A 24,619-nucleotide genomic window follows, 5' to 3' on the forward strand; every position below is an offset into this window, starting at 1 on the left:
TATAAGTTTCTGTGCTTGGTGCTATCTTGTTCAACATTTTTATTAATGACCTTGGAGGAAACTATAGAAAGTAGCCTAGCCAATCAGTGAACGGCACAAGGCTGTTGTGAGTTAGATGGGATGACAGAACCAGAGCAAACAGTTTCCAACAGATCTTGATCACCTGGCGTGACAAGCCAAAGTCAACAAAATGTAGTTTACCAGGGCTAAGGGTCATGTCCCATAATTGGGCACTGACACTGAACTTCAAACGACTCCAGGTGAAAGTGAGGTAGCAGTAGCATTTGTGGAAATGTTTCAGAGGTTTTTGCTGATAGGAATCAAGAGAAATGTCATGTCAGTAATATGGCAGCCAGAAAATATAAAGTGATATTAGATTTCCTTGCAGAAGTAAAATATCTAGGCATAGGAACATGAACAGGCCACCTACTCTGCAGGACCAGGCTATATATAGAGTCCTGTGTTCAGTTCTGAGTGCCTCACCCTAGGGGAAATTAATGGGCAGGAGCTTGTCCAACACAGAGATCAGGATTGGTGAAGGGAATCGAAACCAAAGCCATGTCACATGAGATGTCATAGGAAGAACTAAGGTTGATTAAACTAAGAGGGGCCATGTTCGCTGTCTTCATATTTCCATGTTACTAACACCTAAAACCTCTAGAAACTCCTCTAAGGCCAGTGTGAGTGAGACTGCCTAAGAGCCCGGAGAGAAGAAAATGCTGTGAGACTACAGGCTAGTTGTCTGGCAAAGACAACTTTTAAGAAATGTAACAAGTAGTGGTAATGCTTTTATTATCTCATTCCCAGAGACTATCTAACAAAAAGGGGATGATCAGAGAGTCAGCTCAAGACCCATGGATGCTCCTGAAGGGTTATGCAAGCAGGAGACCACAAGCTCTCATTGTTCCTTGGCCCTTAATCCACTGGCAGCTCCTCCTACACCTCTGCCCAATTCTCTCTCCTCATCCTTCTCCACCCTGCAAATGCCCTTGCTTCCTCGGTGTGATGTTGTGGTTAAGTGCAAGGCTGTGGTGTTAGACTACCTGGGATCAAATTCCAGCTCCACAAAATAACCATCTGTGTGACTTTGGGTAAGCAAATTAATGCCTCTTGTGCCTCTGTTTCTTAACCTGTTAAATACTAATAATGGTATGTGCTGCCCAGATTATTAGGATTAAAAGAGGTAGTATATAAGGTGGTTAGGAAAATGCCTGGCATATAATGAGTGTTCAATAATTGTTACCTATTATAGTTAACAGGCCACAATTGTCATGTTGTATAACGGTAAGAGAACCCAGGCTCTGGATTCCGATTACCTGTGTTTGTATATTGGCTCCACTAAATACTGTCAACATTGGGCAAATTTTTAAAATAGCTTGCAGCCTCAATGTCCTCATCTGTAAAATGGGAATAATAGTATCACCTACCTCCTGGAATTACTGTGAGAATTCAATGAGACAATCCATTTTAAGTGCTCAGTACCCTGAAGTCTTTCTCTGCTGGACTCTTTTGAAACCTAGCACATGCCTCCTGCCAGCTGTCAATGAAACAACATCCAAACATATAGAAAAGGTTTGTTTTTTTTTAAATTAAAGTTTATTGGGGTGACAATTGTTAGTAAAGTTGCATAGATTTCGGGTGTACAATTACATAATACATCATCTATATCTCACATTATGTGCTCACCACCCAGAGTCAGTTCTCCTTCCATCATCATATATTTGACCCCCCCCCCCCAAGAAGTTTACCCTCTTCTAGGACCCCCCACCCCTTTATCCTCTGGTAACCACTAAACTATTGTCTATGTCTGTGAGTTCTTGTTTCTTCATTTGTTTGTCTTGTTCTTTTGTTCTTTTCAGTTTTATATACCATATATCAGTAACAGACTTTTTCTGTCTGACTTATTTCATCTTATAAGAGTTTATTTGAGCCAAAATTTTGAGGACATGCCCGGAAAGAAAAATCTCAACAGACTGAGAAAATGCTCTGGAGAATGGCAGTTTTACATTTCCCCTTTTTTTAAAATTAAAGTTTATTGGGGTGACAATTGTTAGTAAAGTTACATAGATTTCAGGTGTACAATTCTGTGCATTTCCTTTTATGCATTTAGAATCAAAGGGGAAAACGTAAGGGAGGCACATGAAATCCATTGGTGGTAGATTAAAGAGGCGGGAGAAAGCAAAATGGGGAAATCTCTAGGATTGGATAAAAAGCAAAATGGAGAAACACATACTTCTTTTACATTGGTGGGTACAGGATAGTTAATTAACACTTACAGCACATAGAAGTGGTATGCAGAGAATAAGATAACAACGAAGGATTCTGTGCTCTCATGCTCTGGTGTGGGTCTTGTACTCTGGTGCCTGCTGTTGTGCCTTCGAGGAGTCTACAAGAGAAAATTACTCAGACATTTCAGAAGTATGTTATCCTAGATGCATAAGAACGATGGACAAGGCTCACTTAAGGTGACGATTGACCTTTGCTGAGGAAGCTATAAGCCTGGGGCGAGACTACCCACTGTGACCTGCCCAGGTAGGAATTTTTATATTCAGACCTTTCTGTGTGGTTACTTTTGATCACCGAGTTTGTAAGGAGCTTGTCAGGTTTAGTATTTGGCTCCTTTTTTTGTTCATACAGGTATCCAGGGAAGGGAAACATGGCTGGATACTTCCTGTATCTTGACCTGATTGCCTCAGCTGAACAATTTCATCCTCATTTTTCAGAACCTAGGGCAGCCAACCAGTTCCCTCAACAAAAAGGGGCTGCTTTAATGCTGATCATTGTTCCCTTTTTACAAAGTACTTAGTCTGTAATTATACATTATGAGCATGATTATTTGATTATTGTGCCCAACACAGAATAGGCATTCAATATGCATTCGCTGAGTGGACCAACTGACTATGTGATAGATGGACTAGAGCACTGGCTCCCTCCAAGTCTTCCGTGAACCAGCAGTTCCTGCAAAAGATGTTCCCAGTGTCCTTGAGGTGGAACAGGAATGGAACATGCAGGTGGTGGGCCCCTCCACTTGCCTCTAGTCCTGCCGTCCATGGGGGGGGGGGAGAGGGAGGCCAGAGGGTCTGCAAGAGCACTGCTTCCTTCACTTAATGCTGCACCGAATCAGCGTCTGCCAAAAGTGATGAAGTGAGGAAAAGTCGCAAAGCTAGGGGGAGGGAGGAAGTCCAAGAGAATGTGCTAGCCTCAGCAGAGCCCTTCCTTAAGCTCCCGTCCCCAGCTCCGAATCGAGTCCTCTCAGCTGCCAGAGGGCGCTGCGCACAGAGGCTTAGACTCTATGGTTGCTCCCACTGCCTCCCATGAAGAAGGGCGACCAGGAACCAACTACATACTTCCGTTTCCAGCCCGGCCTCTTTCTTTCCGCGCGGATAGCGCTCTCACAAACATGGTAGGTCTTGGGGTGGGGGTACGGTACCATCCAGTTTAATCTTTCCTCCCCCGGTCAACGGTACCATCCGGAATGGGTCCGAGCCCCTTTGCGGATTCGTTGTACCAAAGAAACCCAGTGTTGATGGGATCGACCCCGAAGGGACCGGGCTTCGGGGCTAGGAATTGAAGTGGTTGGATAGAAGAGGTAGACTTAGCGGGTCTCTCTAAGTTAGGATATGCTCTCCTAACACTTTAGGGCCCGTCGGACGCAGCTGTACTTGAAGCACATAGGGCTGGACCACCTAGTCTGCGTTGTGTCTTAGCGAGGATTTTGCGAGTCGAGTCCTCGTGGACTGCCTTAGCGTCAGCTGGGTTGGAGTTGTGCCTTTGGCATCTGATAACACCACGTTCTGAACTGTTTATTAGGTGAACGTTCCTAAAACCCGCCGGACTTTCTGTAAGAAGTGTGGCAAGCACCAGCCCCACAAAGTGACACAGTACAAGAAAGGCAAGGATTCTCTGTATGCGCAGGGTAAGTCTACATGATTGGGTTTGAATGTGACATTTGTATAGTACATACGAGCTCAGACGCCCCCATCCCGCCTCTTGGGCATTGATATTTCTGCTGGAAACCTCAGGATAAAATCACTAAGAAGGATTTTTCACGTGGCTGTTGTGATTTATTGTCTTTGTTATATCGTAACAAATAATTTTCATTCTCCCAGGAAAGCGGCGTTATGACAGGAAGCAGAGTGGTTATGGTGGGCAGACTAAGCCAATTTTCCGCAAAAAGGTGAGTAGTAATTACTATTTGATGTGCTTCCCACTGACTGGTAAAGACCTTGCATTTGTTGTTAGCCCACACACCTCTACGATAAAGATGCATGTTTTCATAGTTTCAGAGAAGTTATCTTCAGTCACCTGCAGCGACATACCCAGTAGGCAGTGGAGCTGGGAGTGCAACCAGGTCTGACTGTAGTCTACAATACGGCCCCATCGCAGTGTTTGTGTTTTTTGTCCTTTCCTTTTTGAAGAGGCAAACATGTCCCCTGCCTTTCTAAAGACTGAAGTTTGAGTATACCAGTAAATCCTTTCCTTTGCCCTGTTCCTATCTCCTCATATCCTAGTGAATCCTCAGCTCTTGCTTGCAGTAAGAATTGTTCTTATTTTGCTTCTCAGCTCACCCTGCAATCGGTCTTCTACCTCATGAAGTCATAAAGCTCTTTAAAATTGCCATTTAGGCCTCCTACTGGCGGCCTGAACTCTTGTCATTCTCTGGCTGATTGTGTTTTTGCCCTGGGCGATTTGGCTACTTCTTAAAGTAAGTACACAGTGTCGGGAACAGCATTCCCAGGACCATAGAATTTCTTTAGGCACTTTGCTCTTCTGTTAGCCTGGTTGCAGAAGGTACCAAGGAATGACTTTAGTGTTCATTTAGGTGCAATAAATGATTTGATCTCAAAGTGATAAAAGGAATGCTTGCTTGCCTTTTCACATTCAGTTAATCTGTTGAGAAGATGGGAAGCTTTCTAGCTAGGTTTTGGATTTTTTGAGAGCTGTAAACTAGCAGCAGTAGAATTCTGACTATAGAAGCAGGCTTAACAAGTTGAGAATTCATGGGGCAGCTACCTTATGTTAAAATAATTAATTTAAATACACACAAATTCTAGACGTAATTGTATATAGTCTCAGAACTGGTAGGTCTTAAGTAACAGTTGTTAACCCTATTTAATGAATTGCGAAAGTTGTGTTTATTTCATAGTTGCATAGACTTGGATGACCCATTTTTGGTTGTGGAATACTTAACTATGCAGAGCTGCTGAAGGCCACACAAGTTCAAGGTGGTTTGATGAGTGCCTATTTGATAAGCCCTCTAGGATGTTTGTGAATGGAGAACTTGATAACAGATAATCTGCCACTTTTGCTATTCTCTCTTAAATCCACTGGTTTTCACATTTGTTTTCTCCCTATAGCCAAAGACCAATTGTCACAACTGTCATTTGCAAAGCTTTGCTTTAAGTAGTATTAACCCAACAGAGTCATGTTTTTTTGAAAACAGCTTTTCTGCAGTGATTTATGAAGAGTTTATTTTTTTTCCAGGCTAAAACTACAAAGAAGATTGTCCTGAGGCTTGAATGTGTTGAGCCCAACTGCAGATCTAAGAGAATGCTGGCTATTAAGAGATGCAAACATTTTGAACTGGGAGGAGATAAGAAGAGAAAGGTACATAATTTTTGGTGGAAGGTGCAGTCTTTTCTATATAGCTTTATTTGGAGAGGTGAACATTTCTGCCCACTTATTTATTGTGGCATCAGGATCAGGGGCAAGCGTCAGAATAACTTGATCCATAGCTGAAGGTGTGAGATTTTGGTGTTGGGTTTGGCATGAATAGGAAAGGGAGCGTGAGAACTTACCTTAATAAAGGATGGTGATCCAGTTAGGAATAGACACTGTTCAAAATACAAAAAAATCACTTTTTTTTTTCCTTTCTGTTACAGGGCCAAGTGATCCAGTTCTAAGCTTCATATTTTTATCGTGAAGACAATAAAATCTTGAGAATATGTTTGCTTCATGTGGTTGGTCTTTTGGGGAGGGAAATAAACTAGTGTCATTAATAAAATTTCCCTTGGGAAATTTATGCTTGATGGTTCTGGGTACTTGACTCATTTTGGACTGAATCTGGTTGAACTTAAATCAGATGTTGTGGTGGTCTAGTTTGACACTAATCACTTGGGGCTTCATGGGATCCCTTTTGCTGTTACCAAGCAAGGGTTATTGGTTATCATGGGATGTAAGTAGAGACCTGAAACTCAGAGTGAGCTCATTAGGTTATATCCATAGAGAATATTGTAAAGTTCACCGAGTGATTTTCTCACCTTTGCCACTTCAGTCATTTAATGAATTCTGGACCCGTTCTCTAGGCACAGCGTACTATGTCTCCATTCTCATACCACCTAAGCATTTTGACATGCCCCCTCTCTAAGTTCAACAAATTTTTTGCATGTTGAAATAACTGCAAAGGATATATTTCTAGTGAATTAAAATCCCCAATGGAATTTAGCAGGGATATCTCCCTTTTTTAAAATGCCTAACGGTTTCAAATTTCACATTCCTCTTTGTATATTATTATATACTTCATTCTTACTGATTTTAGCTCTTCATACTTACGTGGCAAAGTGATGGCAAAGCAAATACGCTACACATTTTGGTAACAAAGTGCATCTCAATGGGATGGAACAGTTTGCTTCCATGTTTGTATATCTGCGTGTGACTTAAGTCTGGGTTTACCAGTTTCATTTCAATTTTATCAACTGGCAATGATTAGTCTTCCAGTTTTATTGAAACTAATTGGTAATCACCCAACAGGCAAAGGAATTGTTACAACACATACTTTGTATTCTGAGTGAGCATGTGCCCTGTTTACGTAGTAAAATTTTACTCAAAGCAATAAAAGGACAGTTGAAGTGGGAATGGAAGGAAAGGACAGAAGTGGGGTAGTCACTTTGGCAACAAAACACAAAATTTTTAAGGAAGCTTTTTATGTAGTCGGGCTTTCTAGCCGAAGCAAAACAGTGCCTGAGGGATTTATACGAGTTTTTAAACGCGAAGTCCATTCATAAAACCCAAGCTTTGTCTTCACAGGGAGGAGCTCGGTGATATGGCAGGCAGGATTACAGGCCACTCCTTGACCCAGGGAAGCAATGTTAATGGTAAAAGAACGAGGTCCACCTATCTCCTGCATGTTTACCATAGCCACAGCCCAGGCTAAGTTCGAGAGAGGGCGTTCCCACACTTCAATGTTGTCTTCCTGAAAAGTAAATCAAGGAAACAGGTGTGATAGCTTGGTCGCTAGCAATAAACTGCTTTGTAACAGTCTTAGAACTATCACTTCCAGGGAAAATTAAAATTATACTGTAGCATGTTTTGGAAGTGATTCTAGCAAAAATCCTCATCATACCCAGATTTAAAAAATATTCTCAAAAGATCAGTGCATATCCTTAATATGTGACAGATTTAGGCTCAAGACAAACTTGGTACTTGGGTATAAAGCCACCTTAAAATACACACCCAAAATAAACATTTGGATGAATTGTAGACTAGAAGGCAGGGGAACATGTTCCTGGCCAATTCCTGTTTTCTCCCATAGAACATTATTTACTATACCTTTCTAAGTAGGTACCCCTGCTTCCCCAAGGGGTCCTGGTTGATTGCAATTACATCCTTATTCTGAAGGAGGGCTTTGGCTTGAGTGCTGATGTGTCGGAGGTCATTGGACATGAGTAATGGAGCTGCCATGATAGCCCAGAGGGCCATCTGAGTTATCTGTTGATCCCAGCTGAGGCCAAAGTTGCCAATCACTAACTGGGACAAAGGATGAAGTTAGAGTTCAAATGAAAGAAGACAAAAAACATTCTTAAAGTTGCCCAGAGGGCCGGCCCGGTGGCTCAGGCGTTTAGAGCTCCATGCTCCTAACTCCGAAGGCTGCCGGTTCGATTCCCACATGGGCCAGTGGGCTCTCAACCACAAGGCTGCCAGTTCAATTCCTCGAGTCCCGCAAGGGATGGTGGGCAGTGCCCCCTGCAACTAAGATTGAACACGGCACCTTGAGCTGAGCTGCCGCTGAGCTCCCGGATGGCTCAGTTGGTTGGAGTGCATCCTCTCAACCACAAGGTTGCCGGTTCGACTCCTGCAAGGGGTGGTGGGCTGTGCCCCCTGGAACTAGAAAACGGCAACTGGACCTGGACTGAGCTGCGCCCGACACAACTAAGACTGCAAGGACAACAACTTGAAGCTGAACGGCACCCTCCACAACTAAGAATGAAAGGACAACAACTTGACTTGGAAAAAAGGCCTGGAAGTACACACTGTTCCCCAATAAAGTCCTGTTCCCCTTCCCCAATAAAAATCTTTAAAAAAAAACAAAACGTTGCCCAGACACAAGCCACTTTCCACGGCACCCTGCTCTGAGTTCTTTATCACATAAAGCCTACTCCCAAGAACTTTCCAATTTACCTTGAATGTCAAGTAGGAAACAGGCCCACTGCATGGGTTTAAACAAGGCAGGTTTGGGTTCTTACCATATCTGGGTCATTCCAACCCCCTGGTCCTGCGACAGTAACAATTGTCTTCTGGTTAAAAGATACCCAGTTCAAGATACTCTTTACACTTTGCCAAGAATCATAAACGTCCCCAGTATTTCTCCAGTGATTGCAGTACTGTCGGATTTCTGTGTAATTGGGCTGTGAAAACAGAGATAACTTCTGTTTACTTTCTACTAACATTCTTGCGAGATGAAAATAGTCAAGTTTAAAGGAGGCACTTGCAGCCTTCTCTTTAGTTTACAGCTTAAAGGTCTCCATGAGGAGAGATAAATCCTTATTATAATGGAATTTCATTGTAAGAAGCTTGCTTCAGAAGTAGGCAATATAACATAAAACCCTTACTTAAAATGGCTTTAACACTATGCTGAAAATTTACCAAACAGTAACTAGGTATTGGGATTATGGTGGATTAATTTTTTTTCACACTGTGCTGTATTTTCAAACTTCTAAAATGAACATGTACTACTTTTATAATCAGAAATAACAATACGTAAAAATAACTGCTGCAAAATTATATAGAACTCATCAAACATGATAAGGCAATCTGAATCCTATGCACATAATTTGTTAATGGAATGAATACCGTGTTTACATGAAAATAAGACATAGCCGGACTATCAGCTTTAATGTCCCTTTTGGAGCAAAAATTAATATAAGACCCGGTCTTATTTTACTATAAGACCGGGTTTTATATAATAAATACATAAGACCCGGTCTCATATAATGTTAAATTAAACCGGGTCTTACATTAATTTTTGCTCCAAAAGACGCATTAGAGCTGATGGTCTGGCTAGGTCTTATTTTCGGGGAAACACAGTAAAAATCTGTAAATTTCCAAGGCTTAACATGTTGAGAAAGAGGTGAAGAGTATTTTACAGAGATTAGAAGCAAATAACAAGGATTCATTCTATAAGTAATTATTCAACACTTACCAGATGTTAGGGATATAGTGATACAATCAGACAAGGTCCCTGCCCTCCCGGAGCTTACATTCTAGTGGGGGAGACAGACAATAAGCCAGTCAACACATAATTCCATATAGTGCTAAGGTCTTAAAAGGAAACTGAACAGGTTAATGTGATAAAGAATAAATGGATAGAGGGCTATTTTAGAGTAGAGAAGTCCCATCTGAGTATGTGGCATTTGGTCCGAGACCTCACTGTTAAGGAGATGAGAAATCTTGGGGAAGAATGTACCAGGCAGAAGAAAAGCAAGTATAAAGGCTCTGAGGCAGCAATAGGCTTAGAGTGTTTAAAGGACAGAAAGAATACCAGTGCAGTGAGGGAAAGAGGGATGCAAAATAAGGTTGGTGAGGCACGTCAGGGCCAGATCAGTGGAGTTTGATTCCAAGTACAATGGGAAACTAGTTAAGGGTTTTAAGCAGGGGAGTGATATGATCCCATTTCCACTTTAACAAGAATCTCTGGTGCTCCTTGGAAAATGGATGGGGGTAAGGGACAGTAGAAGCAGAGAGATCAGGCCGTTGGGAGAAGTCTGGGTGGGAAATGATGGTGGCTTGAAAGACCAGGGTGGATGCAACAGAGATGGAAAGAAATGGGCTGATTCAGGATTTATTTTGTAATTGGAACTAAAAGGATTGCTGGTGGATAAGTTGTAAAACGTGAGACAAAGGGAAGATTCAAAAATGACCGACTTCCCAAGTGGTGGTAGCTAAGACTCCAATAATAGCAGTGGGGATGGTGAGAAGTGGTTGGATTCCTGGGAGAAATGAGGATGAGACTGTTAAGTAAGGTTGGACTTTGAAGGAGACCTTTGTCTCCTTTGCTCTCAAGTCCTGAAAATTTATCAGCAAGGCTCTATTGGATTCTGGGCTCATTAGCTCACCTTACGGAAGGGCCACATATAAAGGGGCCATTCACAGGAGTACACAATGCTTCTGCCAGTCTTGTTCAGGGCCAAGGACATGTGTTTATAACCTGCATGAAAAAACAATGGGTAAAATAAGGGAAAGAAGGGAATTTCCAGCTGTGGTTGTATAGTTTAAAAAGAGGCTGCCTGGAAGGGCCATGTTTATATTTTAAACCAGCAGCAGAGACAGGTAGCTGCACTGTGCTGAAATTGTGTCTAATACCTCCCAGACTGCTGGGATTTTACTGAGGATGTAGCGTGGGCTGGTGCACATATTAAGGAAAGGCAGAAATGAAGATGCTCCTTTTTCTGTGACTGTTTGACATTCTGGATGCTTTCTCAAGTGATGTTATGGAGAGTTAGAATTACTATTTGTAATTAACTCAGAGTCCTCTTGAATTAAAAGTGCACTATATTAGCCATGGTTAGGAAAGCATGGATTTAACATTGTATGAATGAATGAGTGCATGGACAAACTGAAAGAAGAGAAGAGGTAGGATCTCTGGCACATTGAGAATGATTATTTCCAGTATTGTGACTTGGTACTAAAAATGGGAAGATTAGTTCTGTGGATGCTCAGTTACCTGGCCTCAAAGTTCTTCTCTTTGCTCATGGCTAAATCTCTTAAATAAAACATACCATTTGCCAACTGTTCCACACTGTCACAGTAACAACCATCAAATTTTAGCAGATCTACTCCCCAGTCGGCAAAGACCTCGGCATCAATGTCATAGTGTCCAAAACTCCCAGGGTAGCCTGCACAGGTTTTTTTCCCGACATCTGCATAAATTCCTAGCTTCAATCCTTTGCTATGGACCTGAAATGAGAGGAAAGAGTCATCACAATAGAAGGGCAGTCATGAAGTAGAAAGAGAGACCCACTCCAGGCTGTCGGCAGGAACACTTACACTTCACCAGGTATCAGGGGCTTTTCTTTTTCCACAAGTCCCCAAAATTATCCAGATGAGTTTGTTGGAAGACAAAGAGCAAATTCTACAATTCTGCTGAGTTCAAACTACATATGTAAATTATGGCATAGAACTGAAGAGAAAGCTATCAGCCACTCTAATCTTCCTCTGATGGGAACCTAAAAGTTACCTTTCCAGGGCAATTTGTCTGGACAATGACTCTCTACTTGACCAAACCTAGGCTCCTCTGAGCCCTCTTCTCAAGTATAGGCCTCAATCTTGGCCTTCCGTGTTCAGTTTCAGCAAGAATCCTGCTAAGTCATCCCCCCACCCTTGATATGTGATCAAGTTCCTTATCTCCCACCCTGATGTCTAAGTCCTTGGCCTGCCTTTTGCAAGAATCCCCTTCCTCTTGATGTCTCCTCTTAGTAATTTTCCATCTACCGACCCTTCCCAATCTGTTTGTCGGCTATAAATTCCCACTCATCTTTATTATATTAAGAATTGAGCTCGGCTCCTTCCTCTACTGCAATAGTGCTGAATAAAATCTGTCTTCATTGTCCTTCACTAATGCCTGACTCTATTACTCTTTTACAGCCTCCTGAATGTGTTCCTGCTGTCTTCTAAAATTCTAGTTTATAGTACTACTACAATACTGCTCAAAGCTTATATGGAAATATATGCACACATATGTTAAGAACCAAGTTCCTTTTTCCTCCTAGAGAATTCAGCCACTTCAGCAAAAGGAGAACTCCAAGATGGGCCTCAAGAACTACTGCAAAACATGTATCTGCTGATGGGATGAAAATTCCACCTGCTAAGCTTACAATTCAATGTTTAGATAATGGCAGCTATTTTACGTTCTAAGTGTTTCTGAACAAGTTTCCATATAGAAATGCTTACAGTTTCCTGAATGAAAAAGAAAATTATCTATAAACTCACATAATTAGCTAGGTAGTGGATCCCGCTAGGAAAGCGTGTAGGGTCTGCCTGAAGTCTGCCTTTTGAATCTCTTTGGGGAGCCATCCAACAGTCATCAATGCAGAGGTACTCATACCCTACTTCCTTCCAGCCCTCTGAGTCCATGATATCTGCCATCTGCATGAAGAGATTCTCACTGAAAGAAAAATTCCAAGAATCATTACAATCCATTAACCAAATGCTTGGGTACCTCCTATTTGGTAGACACCTTGGGGTTTCACAATTTTTTTCAACCCAGTAATAGTTAGGTAGTAATCACAACCAATGCAAGGTAAAATGGACTGGGCCCTTTTTCTTCTCCTTCCCCTCCCCTCTTAATATTTCTACCCTAAGAACCCTGAACAATTAAAATAGGAATGAGAAATACATAAAATTGAAAAGGCTATTAGAAAACCAAGAAGAAACTTGAGCGAAGTCAGAAACTACAAAGTTAACATAATCAACAGCTTCCTTAGATATCAAAAATAATCTAGTTGGAGAAAAAGATACCATCGACAAGAGCAATCAAAAAAGCAACAGGAGGGCTGGCCCGGTGGCTCAGGCAGGTAGAGCTCCATGCTCCTAACTCCGAAGGCTGCCGGTTCGATTCCCACATGGGCCAGGGGGCTCTCAACCACAAGGTTGCCAGTTCAATTCCTCGAGTCCCGCAAGGCATGGTGGGCAGCGCCCCCTGCAACTAGCAACGGCAACTGGACCTGGAGCTGAGCTTCGCCCTCCACAACTAAGACTGAAAGGACAACAACTTGAAGCTGAATGGCACCCTCCACAACTAAGATTGAAAGGACAATAATTTGACTTGGAAAAAAGTCCTGGAAGTACACACTGTTCCCCAATAAAGTCCTGTTCCCCCTTCCCCAATAAAATCTTAAAAAAAAAAAAAAGCAACAGGAAAATCTAAAATACCTAGAGACCAATTTAAGATATGTTTAGAGCCCATATGAATAAAACTATGCTGTTCCCAAATGATTTGAATAAATGAAGAGACACTATTTTGCTCTTGGATAAGAAAATTCAATATTAACAAGAAGCTACTTCTCCCTACACACCTTCTGCATTTAATAAAGCCCTGAACAAATCCCAAAAGGCCTTTTTAAGGAACTTGGCAACAAGATTTGAAAAGTTCACCTAAAAGATTAAACATGTGATCATTCTGCAAAAGATAAATGAGGTTGGTGTAGTACCAGTAGCATGAGAATACACCAATCAATGGAATTAAACAGAAAGTTCAGAAAGAGATCCTTCCAGCCAGTTGGTACCATGGAATTTAGTACATATTAAATGTGGCATTCCTTATTGGAGAATAAAGTCCAGATGGACTGAAGATTTAAATATTTAAAAAATCCATAAACATACTAGTAGAAAATGTAGGTAACTATATTATCTTCAGGTTGGAGAGGACTTTCTCAGTATAATGCCAGAGTCAAATCATAAAGGAAAAAAACTGATGTTTGATGTATAAATATAAAAACCAACATAGCAAGAACCATCATATTCACAACATATACACAAAAATATGAAATACCACACACAAAAGGCAAGCCCCCCGCAAACAAACAAGAAAACATTCCAATTGAAAAATAGGGAACCAACAGGCAATCCATAAAAGAAACCATGCAAAGAGCCAATTTAACATATGAAAAGATGTTTAACCTTATTAGTACTCAAACAAATGAAAATAAAAACACCTACCATACTGGCAACATTTTACAAGAATGACAAAAATGCAATGTTGGCCAGGGTGTGGAGAAACGGGCATTCTCATACACGGTTGTTGGGAATGTGCATTTGTAAAACTTTTGGGGGAGATAGTTTGGTATTTCAGAAAATAAGCAAACCCTTGGACCCAGTAATTAGACCTCTAAGGAAAGAATCAGATGATATGCAATGATGTACAGTTTTGTTCACACTAATGAAAAAATGCAAGAGCCTGAATAGCTATCGGCAGGAATTTGCTTAAATTATGGCATATACATACAATTTGCATTTATGAAGCTATTATTCTGTGCCAGGCACTCTGCTTACATTTAGGAAGGGTAATGAATTTGCCCAAGGTCACACAGCTAAGTTAGGATGAGCCAGAATTTGAACGCAGCCAGGCAAAGTTCAGAGTCTTGTTAACAACTCACAACAAAAACATCATCTCATTTGTATGAAACATAATGAAAAAACTCTGGGTGGTGAACACACAATGCAATACATAGATGTATTACAGAAATGTACACTGGAAAGCTATATAATTTTACTAACCAATGTCACCCCAATAAATGTAGTAAATAAAAAATTAATGAAAAAAAGAAATCTGTTATTTACTAGAAAACTATTCTAAGGTTGTGCATTAACATTTTAACTACGATTATTTCTGGCTGGTGGAATAAGGGGAATCTTTCTTTTCATTATACTCTTCTTACACCACTTAGAGAAAAATGTGGACAAAAACCCCAATAAACTTAATATTAAAATAAGAAACTGACATGAAAGATGGGTACTAGACTTACCCGGGTGATCACTTCTTAAGTTATATAAATGTCTAATCACTATGTTGTACACCTGAAGCTAATATAATATTCTATGTCAACTGTAATTGAAAAAAAATTAAAGAACTATTTTATAGATCCTTCTGAGTCAGCTCTCTGAGGTAAGAGTTGTTATCCCCAATTTACAGACAAGGAATGTGTGGATCAGATAGGTTCAATAACTGTCTTATCCAGCCTTGTTGGGGAAGGTCAGCGAGAAGACGGTGACCCTCCAGTGGGACCTGGCAAAGGGAAGTTCCTCACCCATCCCCCTGTCCTTGAACTGTGCATTCTGCTTACCTTCCCCGATTCCAGAAGCTGTGCCAAGGAGGTAGCCTAGAGTTAAAAATGTGTTGATACTATCTGGAAGATACCCAGGCATGCCTTGCTTTGCTGCGCTTCACAGATGTTGCGTTTTTTACAAATTGAAGGCAAGACCCTCCACCAGCAAAAATATTGACTCGCTTTATTGCGGTGGTGGTTTGCGGGGGCGGGGAACCCGCAATATCTGCGGATACCAACTGCAAGCACAGCTACGGTGAGTAGGAGAGACAGATGACTTTTCTTCTCCTTTTTTGGGTCACTGGGTCCCTTTGCTGTAACTTGAGGAATTTTAGAGACACCATGGAGTCTCTGCGATCTCCCCACCTTCTCGCCCTTGAACGTGGCGTCTAGCTGAAAGGCTGACCTGGAGGAACTTTATACAAGCACATCTCACTTTATTGCTCTTTGCTTTATTGTGCAGCAGAGGCAGAGCAGCGGCTCACAAAAAGGGTCTAAACGGAACTGGATGGTAAATGGAAAAAATCCCTAGTTGTGTAATCCGGCAGAGATGGAGAAGCCGGGGCCGCTGGCCAGGCTCCCACCCCAGGAGTCCTCACAAGGACAAAGTTTGGGGCCGTCACCATCCGGAGCATTTTGCTGGGAATAAAAAAGCAGCAGCAGTAGGGAAGCTCTCCCTCGGGCTCAAACGTTCCCACTGAGACCCTCCATTCCTCCAAACACGGAAAGGCGAGGGAAAGAGGGTACCCAATATCTCTGATACCTGACACAGGAATCCGGTTCTTCTTCGCAGTCAGTGTTGCACATGAAGCGCTCCCAGTGCAGCCAGCCCATGGTAGGGGTCGTGGCCAGGCCATTGTCCAGGGCCCGGGCCGCAGGGACGTCCCAGAGAACCAGGACCAGGAAGCGAAGCGCCAGCACGCAACCCAGCGGCTGGACTCTGCGTGCGAGCCTCATGGTCACTGCAATCATGCATAACAGGTTTCGGCGCTAAACTGGGCTGTTAAGTCTAACCTTAGGGGCGGGCCAATCACTGGGGAGTTATTAAGTAATGACGTTATTGTTTCTCCAGCAACTGGGACGGTTATCCCCAGAGGCGAACCAATGATCAGTCACGTAAGACGCACCGCAACCAATCACACTCTTTCTTCCTTGACATTGGCCCGCCCTATAGAAATACCAGAAGGAAGTGCGGCACTTTAGTGATCCCGAGTTTAAGCCGAGAGTTGCTCACGTGACCGAGATCTCACATGACGTAGGTGCTCACGTGATCAATCGCTTACGTGAGCAGAAGTAGTTCTGGTCGTCGTCTACCGTCTCGCTATAGCCGTTTGAGGGAAGAAGGAGGAAAATTATCCGGTATCCTTAGAGGTTGGTGTGTAGGTGGGAACTGGGGACCCAGGGGTGGTGATGATGAAGACGAAAGCGGGGTCCGCGGGCCGCCTCCGCCTTTTTCGCTCCCTGCTTTCCCCTCCCCCGCTCCCCTCCTCCCCCATCTCAGTGCCGGGAAGCCGCCTTTGCTGCGCCTGGTGGGGAAATGGTGGACGTTCGTGACTGTGTATGTGTTTTTGTATATCTGTCTGTCTGTGCGCGTCTCAGGGGGCCCTTAAGAGAAACCTGAAGGTGAAAAACGTTTCAAAACTACGTCCCTGGTTTAGGAAAAACAGATATTGAGACCAGTGGTGTGAGTGCTGGTCCATCGTTAGGCACTCAGTCGCCACTGCCTGATAATCTTGTCTGTCTGTGGGGGGAGGCATCAAGTCAGTTTTATCTCTAAAATCACATACAGGCAAAAGTTAACATGCCTGACAGAGGCGCCCAATAAATTTTTACTGAGTTGAATATTTAACGTTTATTTTTCTGCTTATAACAATTGCTTCAATTTTGAACATTCGAAAAATAACAGTATACTATAAATTTTAAAAATACACATAATTCATCACCCAGAGATAACTCCTCAGCATTATGGTGTATAAAAAGTATGTGTATAACACATATAAATACACGAATTCTTAACTCACAAATGGATTCCTGGTTCCTACTTCAGGTAGCAGTTCTGGTGGCCTTCCCTGGAGACACACAGTAATGAAGCAGAACGTCCTTGCCACTACAGAGGGGATATTAAGGCCCAAAGTGCAGGGACATTAAATGGGATGGGTCATCCAAGAGCTAAGGCAGGCGAAAAACCAGTCTATAAATCTGTTGCTCAGACCAAAAGGTGGTTTATTATAGGAAGACTATTACCACTGCAGAGGAGTGTGCCAGACACATAATAGGCAATTAGTAAACGTTTGTTGAATTGAATCCTCAGTGTAATTTTATGGCAGTTATTACACTTTGTACTTTCTTTCCTAGAGGCCCACTGTTCCGAGACCATGTCAGATAAACCATCCACATACCAAATTAGAAACTTACATAAAATTTGCAATACCAAATCCCAGAAAAGCAAACATTTTAATTTGTTTTATGTTTTCTTTTTGCTGAAATAAAAGTAATTACTCTAGAAAATTAAGAATGCACACAAAAAATTAAAATAAAATTGAAAAAGCCATAAACCTGTTACTCATAGAAACCATTGTTAATGTTTGACATATTCCCCATGCATATATTTTTCCTAACATTGTTTTCTTTTATTTCAATTACAGTGATTTTTAAAAACTAAAAGTATATAGTAGTATGCAGGGTGAAAAAAATCCACTTCACTCTTCCTACCTTCCAGTTCTTTCCTCAAAAAACAAGTTTGTATTATATGCTTCCAGATCTTCTGTGCATTTGCAAACGTGTACATGCATGCTTATATTTTAAAATAAATGGGATCATACTGTGCATATTCTTTAATTCAATGTATTTTGGAAATCATCGTTGGTCAGGGCAGATCTTTTTTTAACAGCTTCATAACATTCTATTTTAAGGATAAAGTATAATTCATTCAGCCATCCCCCTATTGATGGATAGTTAGGTTTCTAATTTTCTGCTATTACTAACAGTGCTGCAGTGAACATTTGTGAGTATTTCTGTTGATTGGGTCCTGCAATTCTAGCAGGGTTGAATATGTGTTTTTTACATGGTTGAGATTATAAAGTAGCTGTGATCTTGGGTCACTTAGGATTATACCATAAGTAATATCTCATGTTATTAAATATTTTTATAATTTTAAAATATGTAATATTCTATCCTTCTTAATAAAATGCCTTTCAAAGAATGTATAGCTCCATAAATATGTCTGAATTTCAGATCATCTCCTTAGGGCACATAACCTGAGGTGGATTTACTGTATCAAAAGAAATACATATTTCCAAATTGCTTTCCAGAAATACTGTATAAACTTTCACTTCTGGGAGTGTTATTAGTTTGTGAACCCTGAATATCAGCATTGATTTATCCTGAATGTTTAGTTTTCACTATCTTGATGGGCAAAAAATGGCAATTCTGGTTTTAACGCGCATTACTTGATGATTGATGAGGTTTAAACATTTCCCAGACTCCTGTATTCTCATATCTCTATTTCTCTACATTTAATCTGTTATCAAGTTCTGCAGAGTTCACTGTTTAGAATGATCACATCTTTCCTCACTTTTTAAAAACTGCTATTGCCTTAGGTGAATCCTTACCATGTCTCTAGGAGCAGGTTTCTAACTGATCATGCTAGTGTCACCCCAACCCCCTCTGTTTGAGTGCCACACTGTTGTCATGGCGATCTATCTGAAACATCACTTCCCTCCCTCCCCCTCCTCACTCCCTTCCCTTCCCATCACCCCTCACTCACTTCTCTTCACTCCCTCTTTCAAGCCCCTTAGCGATTGTCTTATGAAATGCCTTTGGGATCTGATCTCTACCTTACCAGCCTTATCTCCTGCGTTGCCTCTTCCTATTTTTTTGCTCCATCATAATTTTTAAAAACTATTTGTGGATCCCTGAACCAGTTAGTCTGTTTCATCTAACCATTCTGTGGCAACTGATAGAATTGACCAACCAGGTCCTGCTTTATACCGCCCTTTCACCCTGCACAGAATTCTGTCATAGTGGAGATAATGTTTATTTGCCCTTCTGTTTTCAGTAAAGACAGTGCCCCTGTAGTACCATAAGTCCTTTCTGGACTTACTGATCCTTGTATGCCAGAGTCAAGTACTGGACCTGGCAGCTGAAAAATGTGAAATGAAAGCGTGAATTCCCTATAATATCTTTTCCCCATTTGTCTCTTAGGCCTTAATATTTCCCTGATTTTATTAATTTATGTGAGTTCTTTATATAATAAGGATATTAATCTACTTGTTGCAGATATCTTCTCAAGTGTATTGTTTGTCTTTTAATTCTGTTTAATCTTACTTTTGATGCGATGAAGTTTTTAATTTTTATGTAGACATATATAGCATTTTTTTTATTTGTTCATGTCTTCCACTGATTTTGTTGATGTTAATTTTTTACAACTTTTTATTTTGACTATGATGTTAATATATGGTCAATGTAGACAACATAGAACATACAGAAATTTCCAAAGAAAACATTCCCTGAAACAAAAAGCTCCCATAATCCCACCACCCACAAATAACCACCATTAATGGTATCTGACTAGGTAGTGAATAAATAATTGTTGAATGAATGAATTAGAAATGTGGTGCAGTCTTTTTGTTTATATGAATGTCTTACCAAAAAAGCTGTCAGTGTATTTGAGTTTTGCATTAGCAGTTTGCTTTTTTCTCTTACTATATTGTGAACATTTTTCCATGATAATAGTGTTCTAATTTTTTTTTTCAGCTACACTGAAATTGCATTGAGCCAAGCTTGCCACCAAGAGCCTAACAGTCATCATGATGCTGAGCACAGAAGGCAGGGAGGGGTTCGTGGTGAAGGTCAGGGGCCTACCCTGGTCCTGCTCAGCCGAGGAAGTGATGCGCTTCTTCTCTGATTGCAAAATCCAAAATGGCACATCAGGTATTCGTTTCATCTACACCAGAGAAGGCAGACCAAGCGGTGAAGCATTTGTCGAACTTGAATCGGAAGATGAAGTGAAATTGGCTTTGAAGAAGGACAGAGAAACCATGGGACACAGATATGTTGAAGTATTCAAGTCCAACAGTGTTGAAATGGATTGGGTGTTGAAGCATACAGGTCCGAATAGTCCTGATACTGCCAATGATGGCTTCGTCCGGCTTAGAGGACTCCCATTTGGCTGTAGCAAGGAGGAGATTGTTCAGTTTTTTTCAGGGTTGGAAATTGTGCCAAATGGGATGACATTGCCTGTGGACTTTCAGGGGCGGAGCACAGGGGAAGCTTTTGTGCAGTTTGCTTCACAGGAGATAGCGGAAAAGGCCTTAAAGAAACACAAGGAAAGAATAGGGCACAGGTACATTGAAATCTTTAAGAGCAGCCGAGCTGAAGTCCGAACCCACTATGACCCTCCTCGAAAGCTCATGGCTATGCAGCGGCCAGGTCCCTATGATAGGCCAGGGGCTGGAAGAGGGTATAATAGCATTGGCAGAGGGGCTGGGTTCGAAAGGATGAGGCGGGGTGCCTATGGTGGAGGGTATGGAGGCTATGATGACTATGGTGGCTATAATGATGGGTATGGCTTTGGGTCTGATAGATTTGGAAGAGACCTCAATTACTGTTTTTCAGGAATGTCTGATCATAGATATGGAGATGGTGGGTCCAGTTTCCAGAGCACCACAGGGCACTGTGTACACATGAGGGGATTACCTTACAGAGCCACTGAAAATGATATTTACAATTTTTTCTCACCTCTTAACCCCATGAGAGTACACATTGAAATTGGACCAGATGGTAGAGTTACTGGTGAGGCAGATGTTGAATTTGCTACTCATGAAGATGCTGTGGCAGCTATGGCAAAAGACAAAGCCAACATGCAACATAGATATGTGGAGCTCTTCTTGAATTCTACTGCAGGAACAAGTGGGGGGGCTTATGATCACAGCTATGTGGAACTCTTTTTGAATTCTACAGCAGGGGCAAGTGGTGGAGCTTATGGTAGCCAAATGATGGGAGGGATGGGCTTATCCAACCAGTCTAGTTATGGGGGTCCTGCTAGCCAGCAGCTGAGTGGTGGTTACGGAGGTGGTTATGGTGGTCAGAGCAGTATGAGTGGATATGACCAAGTTCTTCAGGAAAACTCCAGTGACTATCAGTCAAACCTTGCGTAGGTAGGGAAGGAGCACTAAACAGCTACTACAGAAATAAAAGCTGTGCATTTATGGGAGTTGAATAGAATGGGAGGGATGTCTAGCATATCCAGTATGATTGGTAAAATGGGAAATACTGATTCTGATCACTCTTGGTCAGCTTTCCTTTTTCTTTTTCTTTCTTTCTTCCTTTTTTTTCTTTTTTTTTAAGAAAGCAAAGATTAAGTTTAACACTTTGCATTACAGGCTTGTGATTTATGCTTACTGTAAAATGGAAGTCAAGATTGTTTTCAGACTTCAGGCTCAGTAATTTTGAACACTGAGACATTCATCTAGGATGTAATAACAGTTCAGTATTCACCATAACTGTTAAAACAATTTTCAGCTTTCCTCAAGTTAGTTTTGTTGTAGGAGTGTACCTAAGCAGTAAGCGTATTTAGGTTAAAGCAGTTTCACTTATGTTAAATGTTGCTCTTATACCACAATACATTGAAAACTTTGGATGCATGTTGAGAAACATGCTTTTTTGTAAAACTCAAATATAGGAGCTCTGTCTATGACTCAAAGTGAAAACATTTGGCATGTTTGTTAATTCTAGCTTTTTGGTTTTACTATCCAGTAAGGCACGTAAGCGTACACTTTTCCTTTTTTTTTTTTTAAGATCTGGGTCTGGGACAATTTTGAGATGTAATACCAATACTTCAGGAGTTTGGTCATGTCATTTGTATGAAATTCTGGAGCTTTGATTTAAATCTTCCTTGTATTGTGATTTCCATTAGATGTATTGTACTAAGTGAAACTTGTTAAATAAATCTTCCTTTTAAAAACTGGAAAAATAATTTTGTAAAGCTTGATTTTTATTATGTCATATGAATCATTTCTTTTACACAATTCTCTGCTGTTGAAGTTTAAGTTGTTTTCAATTTTTTAATTATAAACATTTATTAACATCTTTATACCTACATTGTTGCATATATCATTATTTCTAAGCTATATTCCTAGCAGTGGAATTGCTGAGTCAAAGGAACACACTTTTTTAAGGCTTGATTTGTATTACCAGAAAGATCATGGTACTTCGTGTTTCTACCAGGAGTGTGTGTGTTTTGTTTTAATTTTTCCCCCATAATGTCGATACACATTCTTGATCATGGCCAATTTATTAGTTGGAAAATGGTATCCCATTGCTATTTTAGTTTGTAATTCTTTGATTAATATTGAGGTGGAGCAATTTTCTGTTTGTTTCTAAACTTATCACCATGTCCCCAGGACTGTTGGGGCTACTCTGGAAACTATCTAAAGACAGCATTCTCCAAAATTCAAAGAAAAAGCAAATACGCAATCTTTCATTTAACTGTAAATGAGAAGATTTAAAGCACCTTTGTATGTTTTGAAAAAGAAGTAGGCCTGTGTTATAGAAATAATTCAGTCTCCTCCGTGAATTCATTAGTAGTCATGAAACACCCTTTGAGGTTTTCCAGGGCATTTAAACCAGTGGTTCTCAAACTTACGCATGCACCATTATCCTCTGCAGGGCTTGTTACATCATTGATTGCTGGGACCCACTCGTAGAGTTTCTGAAATGCAGTAGTTCTGGGGTGGTGCTTGAGAATCTGCCGATGGTGCTGGTTTCACAACTACCGTGTTTCCCCGAAAATAAGACCTAGCCGGACAATCAGCTCTAATGCGTCTTTTGGAGCAAAAATTAATATAAGACTCGGTCTTATTTTACTATAATATAAGACTGGGTCTTTATAATGTAATACTGGGTCTTAAATTAATTTTTGCTCCAAAAGATGCATTAGAGCTGATTGTCCGGCTAGGTCTTATTTTCGGGGAAACAACGGTAAGTTTTGTGACCCATCACAGCTCTAATGGCTAAAGGCCTGCCTAAACCCTAAAACAGCAGCTTTAAGAAGCAGCTTCCTTCATGATCCCCGATTGCCTCCCCTTGTTCTGGTAACAAGCAGTTTAAACTTTCTATTAAACGTACAAATTGCATATGCTTATTTACAATATCTTGCATCTCCCTTTAGGAGTTTGAACGCCTGTGACATTGGGGTTATCTTACATTTCTGCCCCTATAATGGTCAATAAAAATTAACACCTCTCAATGATCTTCAGGCCTGGATGCCCTCAGGTCAGTACCAGCTGCATCTGAACTTATACAGGTCTCTTTATAGTTTGGACTAGACTGGAAATGAATTGTTATCCATGGTATATTTAGAGCTTGGGGCCCAGAGAAACACTAAGATGGGAAGCAAATACCAAATTGGTATTACCTCAAGTACACTTTATTGAGCACCATTTCTAGAAAATCATTTACACTGAGGATACAGTGGGAAGAGATTTGAAGTTCTTTGATGAAGTCTCATTTCTGACAGCTGCAAGAGCAAGAAATCCATTTTGACTGATGTCGCATTGAGCCAGTCATTCTCAGCTCTTCAGGAAACCTTTCTCAGAGGGTTCACAAGTAGCAGTTTTTGCTTTCCATGCTGCTCAGTTAATTTTCTCTACGAGCAAAGATTCTCCAGTTAGCCACTAGATGTCACCAAACCCCAGGAAAGGACAGGCTGAGCGCTGAGATCTATAAGGTAGTTTGCTTCCCTTTTTTGCTGGATAAAAAACTCAGAAGGGCCAGAGACAGCAAGCGGTTCTGGAAATCAGCACTAGAAGTGTGGAAAGGGATAGAAGTACCTGTCGGGACCGCAGCACAGATGCACGCGCTGGGGGACGCTCACGTGCACACCCTACCCTCCCTCACCACTTCTAACAGAATTTCCTGGGAGGTAAAGTGGGCAACCAACCCATATCTCCCAATCATCAAGGCAGGGAATTCATTTTAGAATGCACCCATGAGCTACTTGGCAGCATTAGCCAAAGAAGGTTCCAGCCACAACACTCATGGCCTAAAGGGGTCTCTACTGATGAATTACTCCAGTGGATCTCAGAGTGGGAATCCTGGACCAGCAGCATCAGCATGACCTGGGAACTTGCTGGAAATGCAAAGTCTCAGGCCCCATCCCAGGCCGACTGAATCAGAAACCCTGGGGATAGGGCCCAACAATCTGTGTTTTAACAAGCCCCCCAGGTGATTCTGATACTCAGAACCACTGGCTTCTGCATGGATTTAATTATCCACCCATTCATTTATTCCTGCATTCATTCATCCAACCATAAAGGAGGTTCCTAAACCACACACCATCTTATCTGTAAGCATGGCACATCCTCTGTACCTCCCCGCTCCCAGCAATTGATACGAAAATGCATTGCAAATTCTTTCACAAATCAAGGTCCTTTTCCATTAGGGAGAATTCCTAAGCTGTCAGCAAAAAGGAAAATTTCTCCAAGATGGGCCTCTAGGACTATTGCAAAAGAGATAGCCGCTGATGGCATGAAATTTCACTCGCTGTGCCTGATACCAAGTTGGGAGAGTCACAAGGGCCA

The 24,619-nt window shown here is 41.3% G+C and overlaps 3 protein-coding genes across 4 annotated transcripts; 2 read left to right on the forward strand and 1 right to left on the reverse strand.

Annotated features, from left to right (window-relative positions):
* Positions 1 to 3,255: 3,255 nt before the first annotated feature.
* RPL36A (ribosomal protein L36a) lies at positions 3,256 to 5,945 on the forward strand. Its single transcript, XM_019716667.3, has 5 exons — positions 3,256 to 3,403; positions 3,811 to 3,916; positions 4,110 to 4,177; positions 5,485 to 5,607; positions 5,883 to 5,945. Exons 1-5 carry the CDS (start codon positions 3,293 to 3,295, stop codon positions 5,901 to 5,903), a joined length of 429 nt encoding a protein of 142 aa, XP_019572226.1. The 5' UTR covers positions 3,256 to 3,292; the 3' UTR covers positions 5,904 to 5,945.
* Positions 5,946 to 6,705: 760 nt separating this feature from the next.
* Positions 6,706 to 16,073, reverse strand: GLA (galactosidase alpha). The gene is made up of 7 exons (XM_019716666.3): positions 15,802 to 16,073; positions 12,205 to 12,379; positions 10,995 to 11,172; positions 10,332 to 10,423; positions 8,463 to 8,624; positions 7,549 to 7,746; positions 6,706 to 7,192 (listed from the first exon to the last, which is right to left on the reverse strand). The coding sequence occupies exons 1-7, from the start codon at positions 16,008 to 16,010 to the stop codon at positions 6,923 to 6,925; spliced, it is 1,284 nt and encodes a 427-aa protein (XP_019572225.2). The 5' UTR covers positions 16,011 to 16,073; the 3' UTR covers positions 6,706 to 6,922.
* A 199-nt stretch (positions 16,074 to 16,272) lies between these two features.
* On the forward strand, positions 16,273 to 22,011 carry HNRNPH2 (heterogeneous nuclear ribonucleoprotein H2). Of its 2 annotated transcripts, none has more exons than XM_019716668.3 (2): positions 16,273 to 16,409; positions 19,794 to 22,011. In XM_019716668.3, the coding sequence occupies exon 2, from the start codon at positions 19,847 to 19,849 to the stop codon at positions 21,194 to 21,196; it is 1,350 nt and encodes a 449-aa protein (XP_019572227.1). In that variant the 5' UTR covers positions 16,273 to 16,409; positions 19,794 to 19,846; the 3' UTR covers positions 21,197 to 22,011. The 2 variants fall into 2 exon arrangements, with proteins under 2 accessions (XP_019572227.1, XP_074179654.1); XM_074323553.2 differs by having other exon boundaries at positions 16,309 to 16,421.
* The last annotated feature ends 2,608 nt before the right edge of the window (positions 22,012 to 24,619 follow it).

This window comes from Rhinolophus sinicus, chromosome 18 (assembly GCF_057876585.1).
Source record: "Rhinolophus sinicus isolate RSI-liver-muscle chromosome 18, RSI-T2T, whole genome shotgun sequence".
Classification (NCBI taxonomy): domain Eukaryota; kingdom Metazoa; phylum Chordata; class Mammalia; order Chiroptera; family Rhinolophidae; genus Rhinolophus; species Rhinolophus sinicus.

What these genes read in the sequence shown, in the direction of transcription:
- RPL36A (XM_019716667.3), top strand. Translation starts at nt 3,293, where the DNA reads ATGGTTGCTCCCACTGCCTCCCATGAAGAAGGGCGACCAGGAACCAAC. An exon ending in GGATTCTCTGTATGCGCAGG is followed by an intron (nt 3,917 to 4,109) that starts GTAAGTCTACAT and finishes TCATTCTCCCAG; the next exon opens with GAAAGCGGCGTTATGACAGG. An exon ending in GAGGAGATAAGAAGAGAAAG is followed by an intron (nt 5,608 to 5,882) that starts GTACATAATTTT and finishes TTTCTGTTACAG; the next exon opens with GGCCAAGTGATCCAGTTCTA.
- GLA (XM_019716666.3), bottom strand. Translation starts at nt 16,010, where the DNA reads ATGATTGCAGTGACCATGAGGCTCGCACGCAGAGTCCAGCCGCTGGGT. An exon ending in TCCACTACCTAGCTAATTAT is followed by an intron (nt 11,173 to 12,204) that starts GTGAGTTTATAG and finishes CTCTCATTTCAG; the next exon opens with GTCCATAGCAAAGGATTGAA. An exon ending in AGGGGTACCTACTTAGAAAG is followed by an intron (nt 7,193 to 7,548) that starts GTATAGTAAATA and finishes TTTACTTTTCAG; the next exon opens with GAAGACAACATTGAAGTGTG.
- HNRNPH2 (XM_019716668.3), top strand. Translation starts at nt 19,847, where the DNA reads ATGATGCTGAGCACAGAAGGCAGGGAGGGGTTCGTGGTGAAGGTCAGG.